This window comes from Epithele typhae (assembly GCF_022376455.1).
Source record: "Epithele typhae strain CBS 203.58 chromosome Unknown BXZ73scaffold_17, whole genome shotgun sequence".
NCBI classification, from domain to species: domain Eukaryota; kingdom Fungi; phylum Basidiomycota; class Agaricomycetes; order Polyporales; family Epitheliaceae; genus Epithele; species Epithele typhae.
In genome coordinates this window covers 200,158-216,239 of record NW_025954208.1, presented here as the reverse complement: position 1 = coordinate 216,239, position 16,082 = coordinate 200,158, and the positions used below count along the sequence as shown (strand labels likewise).

The following is a 16,082-nucleotide window of genomic DNA, read 5'->3' as shown; positions in this document are numbered from 1 at the left end:
CTCGTGTATTGCCATCGGCCCCCTCATGTATTACATTGTGCGGCGGGAGAAGACAATTGTCCGACCAACCGGCGTCTAGCAGGCGGTAGATTGCCATGCCAGACGACCGATGGCCGTCTACGGCTACCACCCTGTCATACGTGATCTGTCTTGCGATTACTTACCATGCAATACGGCCGTTGATCACGCACTGCGATGCATTATCTTCGAATCCCCCGTTTTGCTGATGCGGAGCGGGTTCCTTGCCAAAGCGAGCGCTCGTAAGAAATCTGCACCCGGGCCGTGTACCCGGACGCCAATGGAGCCAGACATGCGTCATCATCGTGTCGGAAAGCCGCTGGGGATGGGTTCGAGCGTTTTCTCGCGCACAAGCTTCGATCGCCACCATCAGCTGCTTCTGTGTGCAGACATCCTTGTGTCCCTCTTAGCTATCCGTGTGTGCCTCCGACCAACGCCACTTCCTGTGAGCTGCCTCTTTCTCTCTACGCACTTCGAAAGGCCACCATGGCGTCCAATCTCTATGAGATTCTCGGCATCAAGCAGGACGCAACGTCGGAAGAGGGTCAGTCCACTCACTCATACATGCATACACTGTGCCACTCGCTAACTCCTTTACCGTTTTCAGTGAGGAAGGCCTATCGTAAAATGGCTCTTCAAACGCATCCCGATCGTCTCCCGCAATCCGTGACTGCCGAGGAGAAGAAGGCGGCGGAGGAGCGATTCAGGCTGGTGAACAACGCGTACGAGGTCCTGAACGACACTGAGAATAGGAAGGTACGCATGCCTCCCCTCTCCTTCCCTCTTGTATATCGTCTCAACCCCCGGCATAGTTGTACGACAAGCACGGTGTGTGGCCACCTCCCGTAGAACAAACCTCTCGCAGCAGTGACCCGTTCACGAACACCCCGTTCGCGAACAATCCATTCTTTTCTCGCCCCTCCTTCGCCAACCCTCGTGGACGTGGTGCATTCACGGACCCATTCGAGCTCTTCAACGCCCTCTTCGGTGACTTCGAAGCTGCTTTCGTGCGCGAATTTGGTGGGACCCCGTTCATGCAGTCACCTTTCGATGATCCCTTCTTCCGGAGCCAGTTTGGCGCCTCCGCTTTTCACACTTCTCCCTTCGGACATGCCAGAGATCCGTTCGGAGGCCCCATGTTCGGCGGTTCGCCGTTCAACGCGCTTATTGGCGCACCAATGCTGGCGGGACGCCAGAGCGTGCACCCGGGAATCTCCACACGCATATACAGTTCAAATATTAGCTCGGGAGGCAATGGACATTGGGTTTCGACGAGCACAAGTATGCGCTCGATCAACGGACGTACTGAGACGATCACGAGGAGATTCGACCCGCAGGTATAGTTTTCGCCGCACCATAGTGTCTTCAGATGTTGACTGCTCTGAAAGGGTAACGAGCATGTCACATACTCTTCTCCAGAAGGAGATAAGTATACGGTCAATGGAGTCGAGCAGCGAAGCGGCTCTCCAGAGGATACCCGTCACTCAAATGGCGTACCTCGCCAGCCTCCTGCCCCTGCGGACGCCTCGCGTTCACCCGCCGCCGTTGAAGCTCCCAAATCCTTCTCTGTCCCAATAGCTGGTTGTAGGTATCTTTGTATCATAGGGGCGTTTCTCTTGCTTACGACAGTCTCCAGGGTCGTCCCACAGACACGCTCACAACCAGAGCCAGAGCCAGGTTCAAGTCCCACCTTTACCAGCAATACCTCCAAACCCGCCTTATGAATCTCATCTTTCTCGTCACCACTCCAACCGCTCTCATGGCCGTCACGGCCATGAGCCAGTCGTCCCCACTGACGGCCCCCGGCGGAGTCACACCCTCCCTACCTGTGCGCTTCATTCTTGCAACTCTGCGCTGTTTGGATCCACTGACCGTTCCTTCATTACCACTCACAGACGGCCCGACCTCGACTTCCGACCAAAACGGCGCCACGTTCACCCCCGTCGTCCCGAACGACCATCACCGCCGCCACCACCACTCGATCCACTCCCACTCCCCCGCGGAGCCGGTCGACCCTCGCGCGCCGAAGCACCGGGACTTCGCGTATGAGCAGCCGCGCGTCCGTACGTCGTCGCAACGAGCCAGCGGGAGTGGGAACGGGGCGCAAGGGCAGGAGCAGCCCCAGCACAAGGGCTGGCGCGGATGGTGAGCGCGGAGCGAAGCGGCGGATGCGTCGCGGGGGTCGCGAGACGCGGCGGAGCTCTGACCGACTATCTTCGTGTTCTTCTACCCAGGCTCAGCAGACTAAGTGCGGTGCGTCCGTTTCGTCGGCATCCTGCCACGGAGATGTAGTAAGGCAGGTCGCTAGTGATGGGAGGCGGGTGCTGTGGAACGGGCTTTGCCCGCACCGAACAGCACCGCACTCCGGCCGATCGAAGTGCTGCTGCGATCCACGTTCTCTCAAACGCGTTTCTTGTACCATGGCTCTCACATGTTGATCCTGCCCGCCAATTTATGAGCTGTCGAGTTGTCGTAAGTACTGTGCCCTGCTTTACACTAGCTTTTCCCCTCACACATGCGTTACGGTTTCCTTCCTGATGTATCCAATATTTCAACCGTCTAGTCACTTTGGAGCCTTCCACATATACGAATAAGACGTTCGCGTTCGATATAGGGTGCGACCGGCCAATCAGGAGCTGTAAATATATATACTACTGGTACAGTACTAGGAAGCCATAACGTGCGATGAATGCTATGCCCACAGCAGCAAACAAGGGGGAGAAGGGAGAGAGTGGAAGGGGACAGTACTCTGGGAAGAGCGATTGTAAATCCCACGGGATACTAGATGCAACGGACGAGATGCGTTCCAGGGAGCGGCTGCGACACGAGGATAATCTGTGTGCCATGTAAATGAAGTAGAGGATACAATCGACGCGAGGGTCACTCGATGAATGCAGACAGTCGTCGTGGGAAGTGGACATTAGCAGGCCATTTCAGTGGTGAGGAGAGAGGAGGTAGAGAAAGCGAATACGTCAAGGAGCGGCGTTGAGTAGACGGAGGTCGTCGGAAGGGGGATGCGAGGATGCAAAATGGGATGAGATGAGCAGCCGACGCGGGCGAAACGAGATAGGAGCGATGATGCAGGTCGTGAGAGGTCGTGAGAGGATCGATGTGGAAGAGAAACCCATCTGAGAGTGCAAAACAGCGAGACTAGACTACTGTCGTTACTCGTGACTGTATGGGAGGGAATGCTGACGACATCGGCGATACTTGCGCTTGCTGGCCGGTGAGGTCACGGTACGAAGCATCTGCGTCGCCCACGGTGAGGTTGGGGGCGGTACTGGCATTCGGCGTCGCCGGCGTGCCTCCAGACGAAGGAACCTTGCCAATGAACCACGATGGTACCCATCCACGATCGCCAGTGTCCTCCTTAACAGCCTGTTGATCAAGTAAAAATGAGTGCGAGTCACGGAGACATCGCGGTAGGACACTCACATATGACCAGTGGTTATAACGCTTGAATACACGTAGACAGTCATCCTTCTGGAGATCCAGCTCCTCTTCTCCTTTCCTCTTATAATCCATCAATGCGATGCCAGGGAAACTTGTCGAGAGAATGCTCAAAGGCAAAATAGGAGTTGTGCCTGCCGGCGACAAGGGCGGCGAAGAACCTGCGCCACCGCGCGCAGTCGCTTCTGCAATCGCAACAGAGACGGGGACCTTGGTTTCTAGTAGGCAGCCTGCGGGCACCCAACCTTGCTTGGATGGATCTTGCTCGACTTGTCCCGCGCCGGCTGGGTCGCGCTGTACCACCCACCACCCTCTCGCTCTTGATACGATGATGAACGTATCACCACTGCTGTGTATTAGTGCCGATATGTGACTGAATAACGATAATACTCACACGACGACATCGAACTCGTCCTCTTGCTCCGCCATGTAAGGATAGATGGCTACGGCATAAGACACCTCCGTTGCTGGCGGCATTTCCCGTAGTACCGGCGGTGTAGCTGCCTCCGAGCCTTCTGCGCCATTGACACCGTCGTTCTGAGTCTTGTTCCCATCGGGTCCGGACTCGTGCTTGCTTTCCACAAGAGGCGACATGAGCTCCGGCCACCCTGACTGCCCATTCGGAACCCCAGTGAGAAGTCCGGGTGTCTGATGTGGCAGCTGGCTGTTGACTTGCAACTTCGGTGGTCGGCCGCGATCCTGACCGGGGGACGAGACAAGTCCATGTGAAGGGGTAGGGGTTGACTTCGCTGATCCACCGTCTGTCGTAGCCGACGCCTTTCGAGCAGCTTGTTTCTGTTGAGCAACAGCAATAGGAGAACGAATATCTTTGATATGTTTCAACATGAAGACGGGGTTCTTCTTGGCATCCTTGAGTTTCTGGAAGAGCAATAGCGGTTTCTCGTCATAGCTCAAGCACCGTTCAATGCGATTCCCTATAGATTGTGTCAGTTGTGGTGACATGACCTTGGCTTCCTCGATTACCTGGTGCTCCATAGCAGATGAACATGGCGTAATTCTGCCAGTCGTCATTGTTGATCTTGTACTTCTTCAAAGCCGCAGGCAAGACCTTCCATGCCGGATCATCGAGACTGACTTTGAAGCTCTTCAGGTTGTCCGAACTGTCTTGGCGTTGCGGCCGGGAGGGTAGTGGGTTTGGCAATAAGGTGTTCGAACTTGAGTAGGATGCGTGCTGACTCGTGGAGGCTTCGCTACCAAGAAGGGTCGCACCAGTATTTCTCGATTTGTCCGAGTACACAGTGGACGTTTGTCGTGAACTTTGAATATCATGTTCCATGCGCTGTGGCGAAGGTTGAGGAGATTCAACCTCGGCGGTGGCCTTGGTGGGAGATTTGGAAGAAGGCTTCACGAATGAAGCCCATTTAAAGGAATGTGAGCGCACGGGACTTTCGGCTTCGACCTGCTACCAATATTATGCCACATGACTGGAGTAACGAAACAAGACGTACTGGCTGGGACCTAGTCGGTACATTGCGAAGTTGGTGGAGATCCTCCAGGCAGCTGTTGAGCGCATCGCTCAATCTCCTGTTGTCCTCTTCCACGACACGGATGCGATCGCCTGCCAGCCACGTCAGTACGAAGGCTCAAGTCGGCGGAGGAAACGCGTACTCTGATCTTTGACTATACTGTACAACTTCTCGACACTGATATTCTCTTGCCGCTCCTCCGCCTCAGCTAAAGAGATGTGCCACTACATTTTCAGCCAAAGAGGAAGGACGAGCAAAAAGGCGAAGGGGCGCACATGGAGGAACGTAGTGGTCGGGCTCAATACGGATGTTCTGGGCGAGCTTGACATTGTATACCGCCTTCAAGATGGCCAGTCGCTGGCCGATGGTTGCAATGCCAATCTCCTTGAGACTTTCTGGGTCCAGAAGGCAGAGGACCTCGCCATTGATGTTGTGCTCTGGCGCTCGGTCGGAAGTAGGTCGGTATCGCAAAGAAGAAATGTACCTTTGACCTGCTGCTCGTACTGCGGGAAACCAATCTTGGTGAGCCAGAGGTGGACATCGGTAAGGTCCCAGTCAGAGATAATTGTTCGATGCTCGATGGACGGGATGTCCATGGCGGGAGGAAGGGGGGAAGAGAGGCCGGATAGTGGCCGACGGAGGCGGGGACGAGCTGAGGGAGTCTGAATCCCAGAGGCGACAGCAACATCGCCCGAAATCCGCTCCCCTGTCTCCTCGCCCGTGTCCGGGGTCTCCTTTCGCCACGCGCCCGGCTGGGGACCCCGCGAATCAGCCATGTCGAGCAGACGCCCGTGCGCGCTCCGGCTGCTAGGATCCGAGCCTGTCGGGCTCGCTGCCCCCAGGTCTCGCCACAACGCCCTTCCCCGCTCTCAGACGACCCCGCTGCGCTCTCGACTCCGTCGCGAGCCTCATGACCCACGACCGTTACGCCTATGGACGACCTCTATCAGAATGCCTGGAGTGATCCCGCAGAGACCGGTTCCGCCTCGCTCAAATCCGACGCCGTCTCATGGTCTCCGACTAAAGTCACAAGTACCTATGGCGAGGAAGCCGATTTGTCTATGCCATCGTGGTCTACGGGCGTAGGTGTTACGTGGGACGAGCCTTCTCATAGTCCAGGTCTCTCTTGGTCACAAGCAGACCATGACGCCGGATGGGGGTCAAGCACCTACGAGGGCATCGCAATCGGCAAGTCCTCGCTCTCTGCGGAAGTCCCCGCCGAGATCGACAGCTTGTCGGAAGGCGATCCTCGAGAGCCTAAAGATGACGCGGAGCCGGTCGAGGAGGAAGAGCCTACCGCTTCCCGTACGCCTTCTCCCACATTTCAACCTCTTCCGTCGTCCCCGCCTCCGAATATCTCGTCCCCTCCACTACCAGAGCCCTTCGCAGAGTCGCTCCCGCACTTGGATCCGGAGTCAACACCTGTTCACAGCTATGACCGCAAAGTGATACCTATTCCTGTCGACGTTATCCCGGCGACGGAGGATGCCTTCGGAGGGTTCGAGTCGGGCCTGACAACAGGAGATTCGCCTTCTCCGGGCTTCGCGGCAACTACTGAAGACTCGGATCCGTGGGGCTCTGCCTGGGCGGACTCGAGAGATGCGGAGGAGGAAATCGAAGAGCCCGTGGATGAGTGGGAACGCGCCGTGCGGGAAAAGGCAAAGCAGGACCGTATTGTGGTATGGATGCTCTGTATACGTTATCGACTTGCGGTTAAACTTCGCATTGCCAGCCTCCGGAATTACTGGCCAAACTCGTCCGCGAGAGCGAAGAGTTTGCCAAGGAAGTATTTTCAGAACCCAAAGTTGATGAAAAGTCCTCTGAGAAAGACGCGTGGCTCAACGATCGGCGTAGTGGTTTGGAAGGCGTTCCGGGCTTGTAAGTGTGCTATACATCCAAAAATGTGCGAGGCTGAGCGTAATGTATCGGTATCTTTGTTACCATTAGGACCGCTCTCTCGGAATCTTATCGGCCTGCGCTCGAATTGCGGCCATCCGCGAAATTCTCCCAGACATTGGTTGCGAAACGAATGGCATCCTCCGTCAAGCTGACGAAGAATCTGCCCATTACAAGACGAAGTCCGATGTCGCATTACCTACTGGCAAAGGGTTCTGTTGCTTGGGAGGTCTCAGTGAAGGAACGCAAGGAGGTCGTGGAAGACGATGTCCCCGTCGGATGGCGAATCGTTGAGAAGGCTCCAGTGATATCCACAGACGCGACGAAGGACAAGAAGTCCAGTGGTTTGTTCTCATTCTGGAACCGCCGCCAGACCCCTACTCCCGTCAATGCCAATACCACTGCAGCTAGCGCAGGCAGCCGATCCTCGTCGATAGACAAGCCACGGAGCCCAGTCGTAGCTGAGCTGAAAGCCGAATCCACTCGTCCCAGCCAGGATAGCGCACGGCCATCCGCCGCTGGCAGTCGTACCTCTCCTACCAGCGAAGCTCCTCAGCCAACACTGCCTGCTCCCACCGCACCTCCGCCCACCACATCATATACCACGGCGTCGGACCCGCTGGCTCTTCCTGGGGAAACCCAAGCTCCGTCTGCGGTCTCACGATTCCTCAACCGCTTCTCTCGCAGAAGTAGCCTCGGCGGAAACCCCCGAAGCATGGCGCTCTCCTCCGACGACCTCGAGTTCCTATCCGACATTCCGAGCGCGAGCGACGACGTTGATGAAGACACGAGCGCCGATGCTCTTGAACAGTTTTTCAACGCTCGTGCACCGGCGATCCCTGTTCTCCCACCTCCATTGGCTCCTCCGCCATTAGTACCGCCGCTTCGGCCTGCCAGCACCGCTAGCCTGCCATCAACCCTTGCGGCAAAGTCGATATCTCCCACAGCGGCTATAAACGACCTTGATATCCTCTTTGGTGCGGCGACTGTGGAGCCGGCGATCGCACAGCCAAACATACCAACCCTTGCTCCGCCAATTTCCCCATCACGACCTATGACACCCTCAAATGGCCTTGCTCCCAGGCCATCATCTGTTGCAAGTGGGTCCGCGCTCCCAAACCCCCGCCCCGCATCACGCGCACAGTCTCCTCCAGTTTCTGTACCTTCCGGCTTCGCTCTGCCCCCTCCACCCTCGTTCCAGCCCATTATCTCATCCGCCACCGTGATCAAAGTCGCCAAGCCGAAACTTCCCTCCCCTCTTCCGTTGAACACAATTTCGACAGAACCAGGCCCGATGTCTGCATCATCAACGTCCTCTACGTCGTACGAGACGGCCGGTGAGGTCTCACCATCATCACCTACGTCCGCCTTACCCCTGGGCCAGTTATACCCGCACCTAGTACAACAGGCCCCCAGTCCATTACCGCCCGGTTCTTCGCAAGCGTTAATGCCAGATGGCGATAAGCCAGCAACTTTCGGGCTAGAGACGCCTCTGGCCTCGAAGTTCTCCTCAGGACCTCACACACCTTCACGCCGCCCACTGGCTCAGCCTAACACCAACCTGTTCGACGACGACGACTTTTCTGACTTCCAGTCGCCAGTGGACGCGTCGAAGCCTTCGCCCGCCGCCCCACCGCCCATAGCAAAGTCCCCGCCCGCCCGTGCGAATCGTCTTGTGCACGGCGCGTCATCGTTTGGCTTGCCCCCACCGCCGGCGCCCTCCGTAGGGTCCAAGGACTCCTTGAACAATCGAGCGGCGTTCGGTCTCGACGACGACGACTTCGCCGACTTCCAGGATTCGCCCATGTCCACTTCGGTCACGAATACGTCGACGAATTCTTCCCTGTTCACGAACAGCGCGTCGGACACAATGCTCCTAACGCCGACGAACGCCTCGTCCACGTTCAGCGGCTTTGACGATTTCTTCGGTAGCTCGGTCACCAAGTCGGACCCTCCGCGTGTCCCCTTGAAGCCATCGGCGTCGCTGTACGCCAACATGCAGCCTCCCCCGTTACAGCCGCCGCCGCCGCCGCCGCCGCCGGGACCGCCTTCCTCGAGCTCCGCGCCGCACCTTCCACCGCCCCTACCCGGGCCAAGGCTGGCAGCCCCGGCGAAACGGTCGCCGCCACCGTCGTCAACGTCGTCGTCAAGTTCGATGCCGTCAATCTCCTCCGCGTCCTCGAGCTCGTCCCTGCTCGCGCGGCGAAAGTCCCACGCGGCCGAACACCTCCACACCCTCGACCTCATGAACCGCGCGGCGGCGAGCTCAGGCAAGCGCTGGCCTGCGCCCGCATCGCCGCTACCCGCTGCGATACCTGGGCCCGCAGGCGGTCTGCGGGGCCCGGGCAAGGCGCCGTGGAACTTTCTCGAGGAGGAGGAGGAGGAGGGGACTCGCCCGCGACATCCGCGGCGCCGCTTGCGGCGTCATTCTCATCCCAGGTGCTGCCTCCCCCACCCGTGCCGAACGGAGCATCCTTCGGGATGGGCGGTGCAGGCCAGGGCAAGCGTGGCGGAGGAGAGTACCCAACACTGATGAGTGGGACGCCGCTGCTGACCGGGAGCCCCAGCGTGGACTCGCCCGCACAGCACTCACTGCTGCATGGGTGGGGTTCAACGGCGGCGCCATCAGCCTTCGGCACAACAAAGCCTGCAGCAATTCCAAACGGAGCGAAACCGAACGAAAGCGGGCTGTCGGCACAGGATTTGTCGTTCTTCGAGGGGTTGTAGGGTGGCCAGTTCCTCTGTCTTTAGCATCTAGGGCAAGTAATTTATTTGTGGCCGAGGAAAGAGTTGGACTACATTTCAGGAGAACGTGTCCACAGATGACGACCTACAGCTCGTAACAAAACAATAGAGACCTCAGCTTTCCACACATGCACAGTTGGTTTCAGTGGGGCTCAAAAAATGCAGTCACACACAGGTGCAGCCAAGCAGGGGCAAACCTGGCTGCTTCATGCAAGTTCCACTGCAACCAACTGTGCATGTGCAGAAAGCTGAGGTCTCTATCAATTTGTTACCGGCTGTAAGATATTGGACAAACCAAGTCAGGTCCGCTTTCTGGAAGATTTGCGGTACCGATCGCCCAGGGCCACGTAATCCGCCTTGAGCTTGGCGATGCCACTCGACAACGTCTCCCACTCACGCAAAACATCCGGCGCGTTCTCCACCAGCGCACTACGGCGCTCCCAGGTATCAGCCTCAGGGCCCCACCCCACCCAGCGGATGCGATACAGTCGGTCCCTGCTCTTCTGCCCCTTCTTCTCTGCGACAATGTGTGACACCTCGTAAACGTCCCGTCCGTCCAGAGGATCCGGTTTGTTGTAGTCGAACACTTGCGCGGGGTCAAACCAGTGCGAGGGGATGGTCGCGGTGAGAGCCACCTGTCGGTAACGTCCAGAGTACCTGCGGCCTCCGTTCTTGTCACTGGGCTGTGGGCGGGCGTGGCGCGAATACTTGCCACACTCGCAAAGGGCGTGCTCGATATCGACCATGGTGAGCTTAAATTTGCGGTCATTGCGATCGTCGAAAAGGCATGGAATGTTCTCGGGAGCGGTGTGTCGCCGTATAAATTGATCCGCTTGCATGTCATGGAGGGCACGTATGGCTTCAACTTCGTGGCCGCGCACGCCTTCACCGAACATTCTCTTCAGGCAATCGGACGAGCCCGGGCCGAGAGCGACCCATTCATCTTCAAAGAAGTTGAAGTGGGTCGTCATGTTGAGATCGAGAAGCACTCTAAGAGTGATGGTCAGAGAGGATATGTGAAAGCGAAGAGAATGACGTACTGCATAGCCATGAATTCTCCCATCCCAGGGTAGAGGCTGATGATACCGTGCGCATCTTGCATGTGCTCCACCCGCTTGAGACGACCCGGAAGGTCCATGTTCATCATAAGCTCCAGAATACGTAGGTGCCTAGAAAAGTTCTCCTTCCCTCCAATGAGTTTCTTGGGGATGGTGTTTAGGTACGCGGGAGTATAGAGCGTGTTGCCTGCATCCTGGTACTCTATCAACGCCTTCTCGTAGGCCTCCAAGTCGAAGTTGCGCCAGGTGAGGTCGAACCGCTCCTCTAGGAACTCCCAGGTTTCGATTTTGCTAAAGAAGCGGAATAAGAGGACCCTAAAGCACTGTTCCTGAATGCTCTGATCGCCAACTTGGATGACATTGAGGAGGGAATATTGTGTGGCGCGGTCGAGAACGCGGAAGACGTTGGTAAAGGAATACTTGGCTAGGATTTCGTCCTCCGTCCACGGGCTAACACCTCCTTCAAACCTCCTCCGGAACATGGCGTGGCGCTCTGTGACGAAGTACCAGAACATTTCGAACGTCCCCGTGGGGTGGAACTTCATGTCGCCGATGCGCACGACTTTTGGGGGATTGCTCCGGACTTTCCAGGGAGCGAAACCTGGTGGAGGAGGGGACGCGTTCGATGAGGGGGTAGGCCTTCGAGTACGTGCCATTTCGAGAGCTGAACGAGGCGGGGTAGGAGCGCGACTGGGAGGGATTGTGGGGTGGAGGGGCGAAGGGGCAAAGGGGCGACGCGCGACCGCGTCCAGCCGGGGGGTTACATACGTTGGGGCGTGGGCCTCGGCTGGTTGAGTCTTGCCTGTCAGGGTCGGATGTGTCTTCTTATTGCGCTAGCCCGCCCTTCTCCCGTTGCCTACGATCAACGTATCCCATCTCTGCGTGACTTTGTCGAATGACACTCGCAGCTATCCGAAGACTTCACTGGCTCTCAAACGGACCATGAAAGCACGAGCAATGAGTACGTTGGCACACTACACGAACATAAACATAGTCAGCCCAGGCCTATACTATCGGACCAGAACTCACGGACCTGGGCGGCGAGGTGGTACGACAGGAAGAGCCGACATGACAAGGAGACTCGGATGGCCAATGGACGGCGTTATGGCAGGTAGTACTTATACCCTGTACGAAACTCTCACGCGTTGACAGGGTTTCCCCAATCTCGACCTCACGCATGTCCGTCTATCAGGGCCCTTTTGTCTGTCCTAATTAGGCTTGATTTGGTATCAGTACCTTTTTGCCCTCCTTCTTGTATTATAAGTAGATACGGCCCGAAGGAATGTTGATGCCTGAGAGGTTCTCGGGGGGCATTTGTTGGAACTTCCGTAGTGACATGCTGTGGGAAGGAGAAGCACAGAAGACTTCGAAGAGATACAACCAGTAACTTCAGTCTTTCTCAATCGTCTGTAAGTATCCCCAGAGGTCATAACCCACTGGATTGTCTCATCTACACCCATAGCTCCTTGAGGTCTCGTGAATACAGCTTGCATATTTCAATGTGCGCAGCCATCTCGTCTCCCAAGTGAGTCCGTGATCCGCATCGCGTGTGAGCGCCGAAGCGCGTCGGAACGCGGTCACGTGGCGGTCGCGAAAAACGAACATAGACTTGGTGCCCGCGCGCTAACTGCCTCTGCTCGCTGCCCTTGCGCACCTCCCACCCCTGCCCCTACGTTTCTTTCAGTCTGGATTGCTCATAGCAATACCACAGGCCATATGGCCACAACACGAAACCTGTATGATATCTTGAGCGTTCCCCAGGGAGCTTCATCCGACGATGGTACGTGCTCTCCGCAGTGACTTGTTCGGATCCCATGAATGACGAAGACGTTCGCGAACAGTACGGAAAGCTTACAAGTTCAAGGTCCTCGAAACCCATCCAGGTGTGTTTAATGACCCTGTATCTCAGAATGGTGCGCTAACGGTAAAATGGCAGACAAGCTGCCTCCTGGTTCAGACGAGGCGACCATAGCTGCCGCGGAGGCGGAATTCAGAGACGTGAGTGCCATTTTCCTGATTCCAGTGCGCGATCAAGCCACCAAGCCGCTTTACGTCGCGCCTTCAGATCCGTACGGCGTTTGACGTCCTGAGCGACCCTGCGAAGCGCAAGGCTTACGACAACGGCCTCAACTTCGTCAAACGCCGCGTCAACGTCAACCCGGAAGACGTGCAAGTTCGCCTTGCGCGCGAACGTGCGGAATGGCACAAACAAGCGGAAGCTCGGCACCAGGAGCGCATGAAGGTGCTGCATGAGGAAATCGGCGCCAGCCAGAAGCGGTACCAGGAATCGCTGGCACAGACGGAGCTCCGGTACCAGGAGAAGATGAGGACCATCGAGGAACAGCTCACTTTGCACCGGGAGGTCGCGCGGGCGGTTGCTGCGGGGGAGCCGGAAGGCACATACACCTTGGTGGATGAGATGCTCAGTGACTTGAGGAGACGGTGCCCGGAGTGGGAGATTCGGAGGCAGAAGGTACTCAAGGTGAGTCTCGAAACCCAGCTCCGAAGAAGTAAAGGGCTCATGTCCTTCACGCAGCAACGGGTCGAACGAGTGAAGGAGGAAGCTCAAGCAGTTCAGATTTTGGCCGAGTGAACACGGACGCACGTCTTTCCCCATGTGAAATATCTTAACATGTTGTGTGTCTTCTAGGCTTATGGATATTTAACACGCTATTCTGTTCATGTCCAACTTTGGCGGGTACCGTCAGCCCATCACATTGCATAGTCGTTCATACCCTTTACACACTGCTACATGCGCACTCATCGCTGAGTATTTTCGGCTTTGTCCATGCTACACCTCAATGATACAATCCTCCGGTTCAACATCGTGCGTTACGCACCCTGTGCCTCTTCCGCCTCCCCCAAGGCTCTCAGCCGAGCCTTGGCAATCTTCCCGACATCCACCACCGCCCTCCGCAACTCGCCTGTCCACCTCTCAGTCGCTTCCTCCACGCTTGCCAAACTGTTCGACGACGGTTCGTCCGGGCTCGTCGAGTGCTCGATTCCAAGCTTGTCCTCCATCTCGTCCTTGATCTCCTCGCGCGAGCGGCCGTTCACGAACGTGATGTACACCAACCCAGGGTAGACGCTCTCGTACAGCCGGTTCAGGTGCGCGAGGCGCGCGAGGACCTCGGGCGGCGTCGCCCGCGCCGCCTGCTCCTGCGCGCTGAGCGCGGAGAGCCCCGCGATCTCGCCGATGCGCGGGTGGGCGGCAACGAAAGCGGCCTGCTGCGCATCGGGCCAGGCGGCGATCGTGGTGATCGCGGTGTCGATGAGGTGCGTGTACGAGAGGATGGGGGGTGTGGAGGTGGAGCGGATGGACGCGGCGAGGGCGGGGACGAGGGCGTCGTAGAGGATGGGGGAGGGCTCGAAGAGGAGCGCGAGCGCGCGAGCCAGGGGGCCGGACTTGTCCCCAGAGGAGTCGGAGAAGGTCTCGAGCGGAGTGGGGAGGGTGGGGGCGGAGTCGGATGGAGGGTGAGCGTCGCCGCGCGCGGCGGATGGGAAGTCGCCGAGGGGTTTGACGGAGTGCACCCAGCTGCGTATCTTGGGCGCCATGGTCGAGGCTCAGGTGAGTGTTCCGAGTGAGAGATCGCGCGACGACGGAGGCCATTGTGGCGCTATGTATCTGATTAGATTGGCAGCCTGACGTCGGTGACAATATTGGTGCCGTACCCCCCAGTATTACGATACATATTGCATTGGCAAGTTACATCGAAGAATACAAGGGGCTATGAGAGGGAATCGTCTGGATAGCGTCGAGTCACGGCGGCAGATAAGGATGGAACTTGTAACCCAAGTTGGAATCCATTCAGCACGAGGCACGCCCCATCATGACGAGGCCAGGCTTTCCCTGGTAGTACTGTAGCCCAAAAGCTTGTTTGCAGGCGGTACTCGTTACTTCCTCCGGACCCGTGAGCACGCGCTCATAAGCCTCGGCCGCTTGTGACGCTCCCCTGACCCCAAGCCTTTCCGTGCACTCGCTCGACTTCCCCGATCGACGTGCTGCCTACCTATCACCACGCCTGAGCCCAGCACGACTTCGCGCACGTAGACTTCGGCATCCACAAGCTTGGCACTCACCGTCCACCATGCGCCGGTCGCTCGACGCACTCTCCGTCCTCTCCACAGACGACCTCGCGGACTACGACGTCATCTCGGATGGCCCACGCTCGATGGAGTCCAGCATCGCAGACCTCGGTGCCCCACTGCCCTTTGCAGGGGCGGAGCCCGCTCCATTGCCGTCCGCGCGCGAGAAATTCGCCACGGTGGAACTCACCGCGGAGGAAATCCAGACGTACGTGCAGCGGTCGCTCAACGCATCATTAGCAGGGGGTAGGGGAGACGATGCCAGGACATGGAGGGTATATGTGGATGGGATGTTTGGGCCGCTGATGCCAAGGTACGTGCGATGTGAGCCTTGTGTCGGGCGATAGACCACTCACCTCTCCCCCAAGGGACGTGCTGCAGCTGCGGCAGGCGAAGCTGTCCTTCCCGTCTGTGCATCTCATCGTGGGCGTATTTTCGGACGAAGCATGCGAGCAGCACGGCCTGGACCCGTGCCTACCGCACGAAGACAGATGCGAGGTGTTGCGGCACTGCAGGTGGGTGGACGAGGTGATTCCGGACGCACCGTGGACAGTGTACGACAAGTTCCTGCGGACGCGGATGATTGACTTCGTGGCCATCGACGAGGGCGTGTCGATCGACCCGGACTGCGATAGGGACAGGTTGAAAGGGTACGATCTGGTCAAGAGCCTCAGTACGTGTGTCCGTGCTTGAACGAGGAGTGCATTTCCGACCTTATGCTGCAGGGAAATCGATTGCGACACGGAAGACGAATGTTTCGACTCCGATCCCGAGACATCACAATCCGTTCCAAGGCAAGGTGGAAGAAGATAAGAAAGAATCGAGCCCCCCAGAAGGCGGCGGGACGTTGAAAAACATACCGGCGTCCTTGAGGCAGGCGCAGGAGGCGATGAGAATGACAGAAGATCCGACGACAGCGGATACGCCGCCGGAGACTGGACGTGAGGTCGGGGAGGATACACCATTCGAAGAGCCGCGGGTGGACGAGTTTGGGACAGGACAGGGGATTTGACGTTAGTGAGCAGGCTGCTGCGGCAGTTGGGAACATGTAGAATGTTGACAGTGACATATGCAAGCAGAGACCACTGAGTGCGGGCGTTGTTCATCGAGTCTTGAGCGCTTGAGCCAGCGTTGACGGGTTCATGTCCTGAGGTCGCTGAAACATTACGAGATGAAACAGCCATCGTTGCATGCGAGGCGTCCGACCGGCCCGGAGCGCTCACTATCTATGCTAGCCTTGGACCTCGGTTGACCTCGCCCTGGCCACTCACTGTTGTGATCTCGTGCCCTGGCCTTGTTCATCCACATCCCTAACATCATCCTCATGGATTCAGCCTCCCTC

The 16,082-nt window shown here is 57.6% G+C and overlaps 7 protein-coding genes across 7 annotated transcripts; 4 read left to right on the top strand and 3 right to left on the bottom strand.

The window, feature by feature from the left end:
- Nucleotides 1-504: 504 nt before the first annotated feature.
- On the top strand, nucleotides 505-2,167 carry BXZ73DRAFT_76725 (uncharacterized protein; the record flags this gene model as incomplete). Its single annotated transcript, XM_048022497.1, has 6 exons — nucleotides 505-562; nucleotides 626-774; nucleotides 831-846; nucleotides 868-1,355; nucleotides 1,407-1,602; nucleotides 1,914-2,167. The coding sequence occupies 6 exons, from the start codon at nucleotides 505-507 to the stop codon at nucleotides 2,165-2,167; spliced, it is 1,161 nt and encodes a 386-aa protein (XP_047878917.1).
- Nucleotides 2,168-3,168: 1,001 nt separating this feature from the next.
- BXZ73DRAFT_45294 (uncharacterized protein) lies at nucleotides 3,169-5,551 on the bottom strand (the record flags this gene model as incomplete). The annotated part of the gene is made up of 8 exons (XM_048019485.1): nucleotides 3,169-3,396; nucleotides 3,454-3,814; nucleotides 3,863-4,403; nucleotides 4,453-4,888; nucleotides 4,938-5,047; nucleotides 5,098-5,163; nucleotides 5,231-5,392; nucleotides 5,440-5,551. The coding sequence occupies 8 exons, from the start codon at nucleotides 5,549-5,551 to the stop codon at nucleotides 3,169-3,171; spliced, it is 2,016 nt and encodes a 671-aa protein (XP_047878916.1).
- Nucleotides 5,552-5,887: 336 nt separating this feature from the next.
- On the top strand, nucleotides 5,888-9,384 carry BXZ73DRAFT_100376 (uncharacterized protein; the record flags this gene model as incomplete). The annotated part of the gene is made up of 3 exons (XM_048014560.1): nucleotides 5,888-6,634; nucleotides 6,688-6,833; nucleotides 6,903-9,384. The coding sequence occupies 3 exons, from the start codon at nucleotides 5,888-5,890 to the stop codon at nucleotides 9,382-9,384; spliced, it is 3,375 nt and encodes a 1,124-aa protein (XP_047878915.1).
- Nucleotides 9,385-9,895: 511 nt separating this feature from the next.
- BXZ73DRAFT_45319 (uncharacterized protein) lies at nucleotides 9,896-11,310 on the bottom strand (the record flags this gene model as incomplete). Its single annotated transcript, XM_048019492.1, has 2 exons — nucleotides 9,896-10,586; nucleotides 10,637-11,310. 2 exons carry the CDS (start codon nucleotides 11,308-11,310, stop codon nucleotides 9,896-9,898), a joined length of 1,365 nt encoding a protein of 454 aa, XP_047878914.1.
- Nucleotides 11,311-12,370: 1,060 nt separating this feature from the next.
- Nucleotides 12,371-13,247, top strand: BXZ73DRAFT_45248 (DnaJ-domain-containing protein; the record flags this gene model as incomplete). Its single annotated transcript, XM_048019474.1, has 4 exons — nucleotides 12,371-12,434; nucleotides 12,496-12,537; nucleotides 12,591-12,652; nucleotides 12,720-13,247. 4 exons carry the CDS (start codon nucleotides 12,371-12,373, stop codon nucleotides 13,245-13,247), a joined length of 696 nt encoding a protein of 231 aa, XP_047878913.1.
- A 239-nt stretch (nucleotides 13,248-13,486) lies between these two features.
- BXZ73DRAFT_100373 (OHCU decarboxylase-domain-containing protein) lies at nucleotides 13,487-14,209 on the bottom strand (the record flags this gene model as incomplete). The annotated part of the gene is made up of 1 exon (XM_048014559.1): nucleotides 13,487-14,209. One exon carries the CDS (start codon nucleotides 14,207-14,209, stop codon nucleotides 13,487-13,489), a length of 723 nt encoding a protein of 240 aa, XP_047878912.1.
- A 533-nt stretch (nucleotides 14,210-14,742) lies between these two features.
- BXZ73DRAFT_89397 (uncharacterized protein) lies at nucleotides 14,743-15,752 on the top strand (the record flags this gene model as incomplete). Its single annotated transcript, XM_048025257.1, has 3 exons — nucleotides 14,743-15,053; nucleotides 15,109-15,413; nucleotides 15,466-15,752. 3 exons carry the CDS (start codon nucleotides 14,743-14,745, stop codon nucleotides 15,750-15,752), a joined length of 903 nt encoding a protein of 300 aa, XP_047878911.1.
- Between the last annotated feature and the right edge of the window lie 330 nt (nucleotides 15,753-16,082).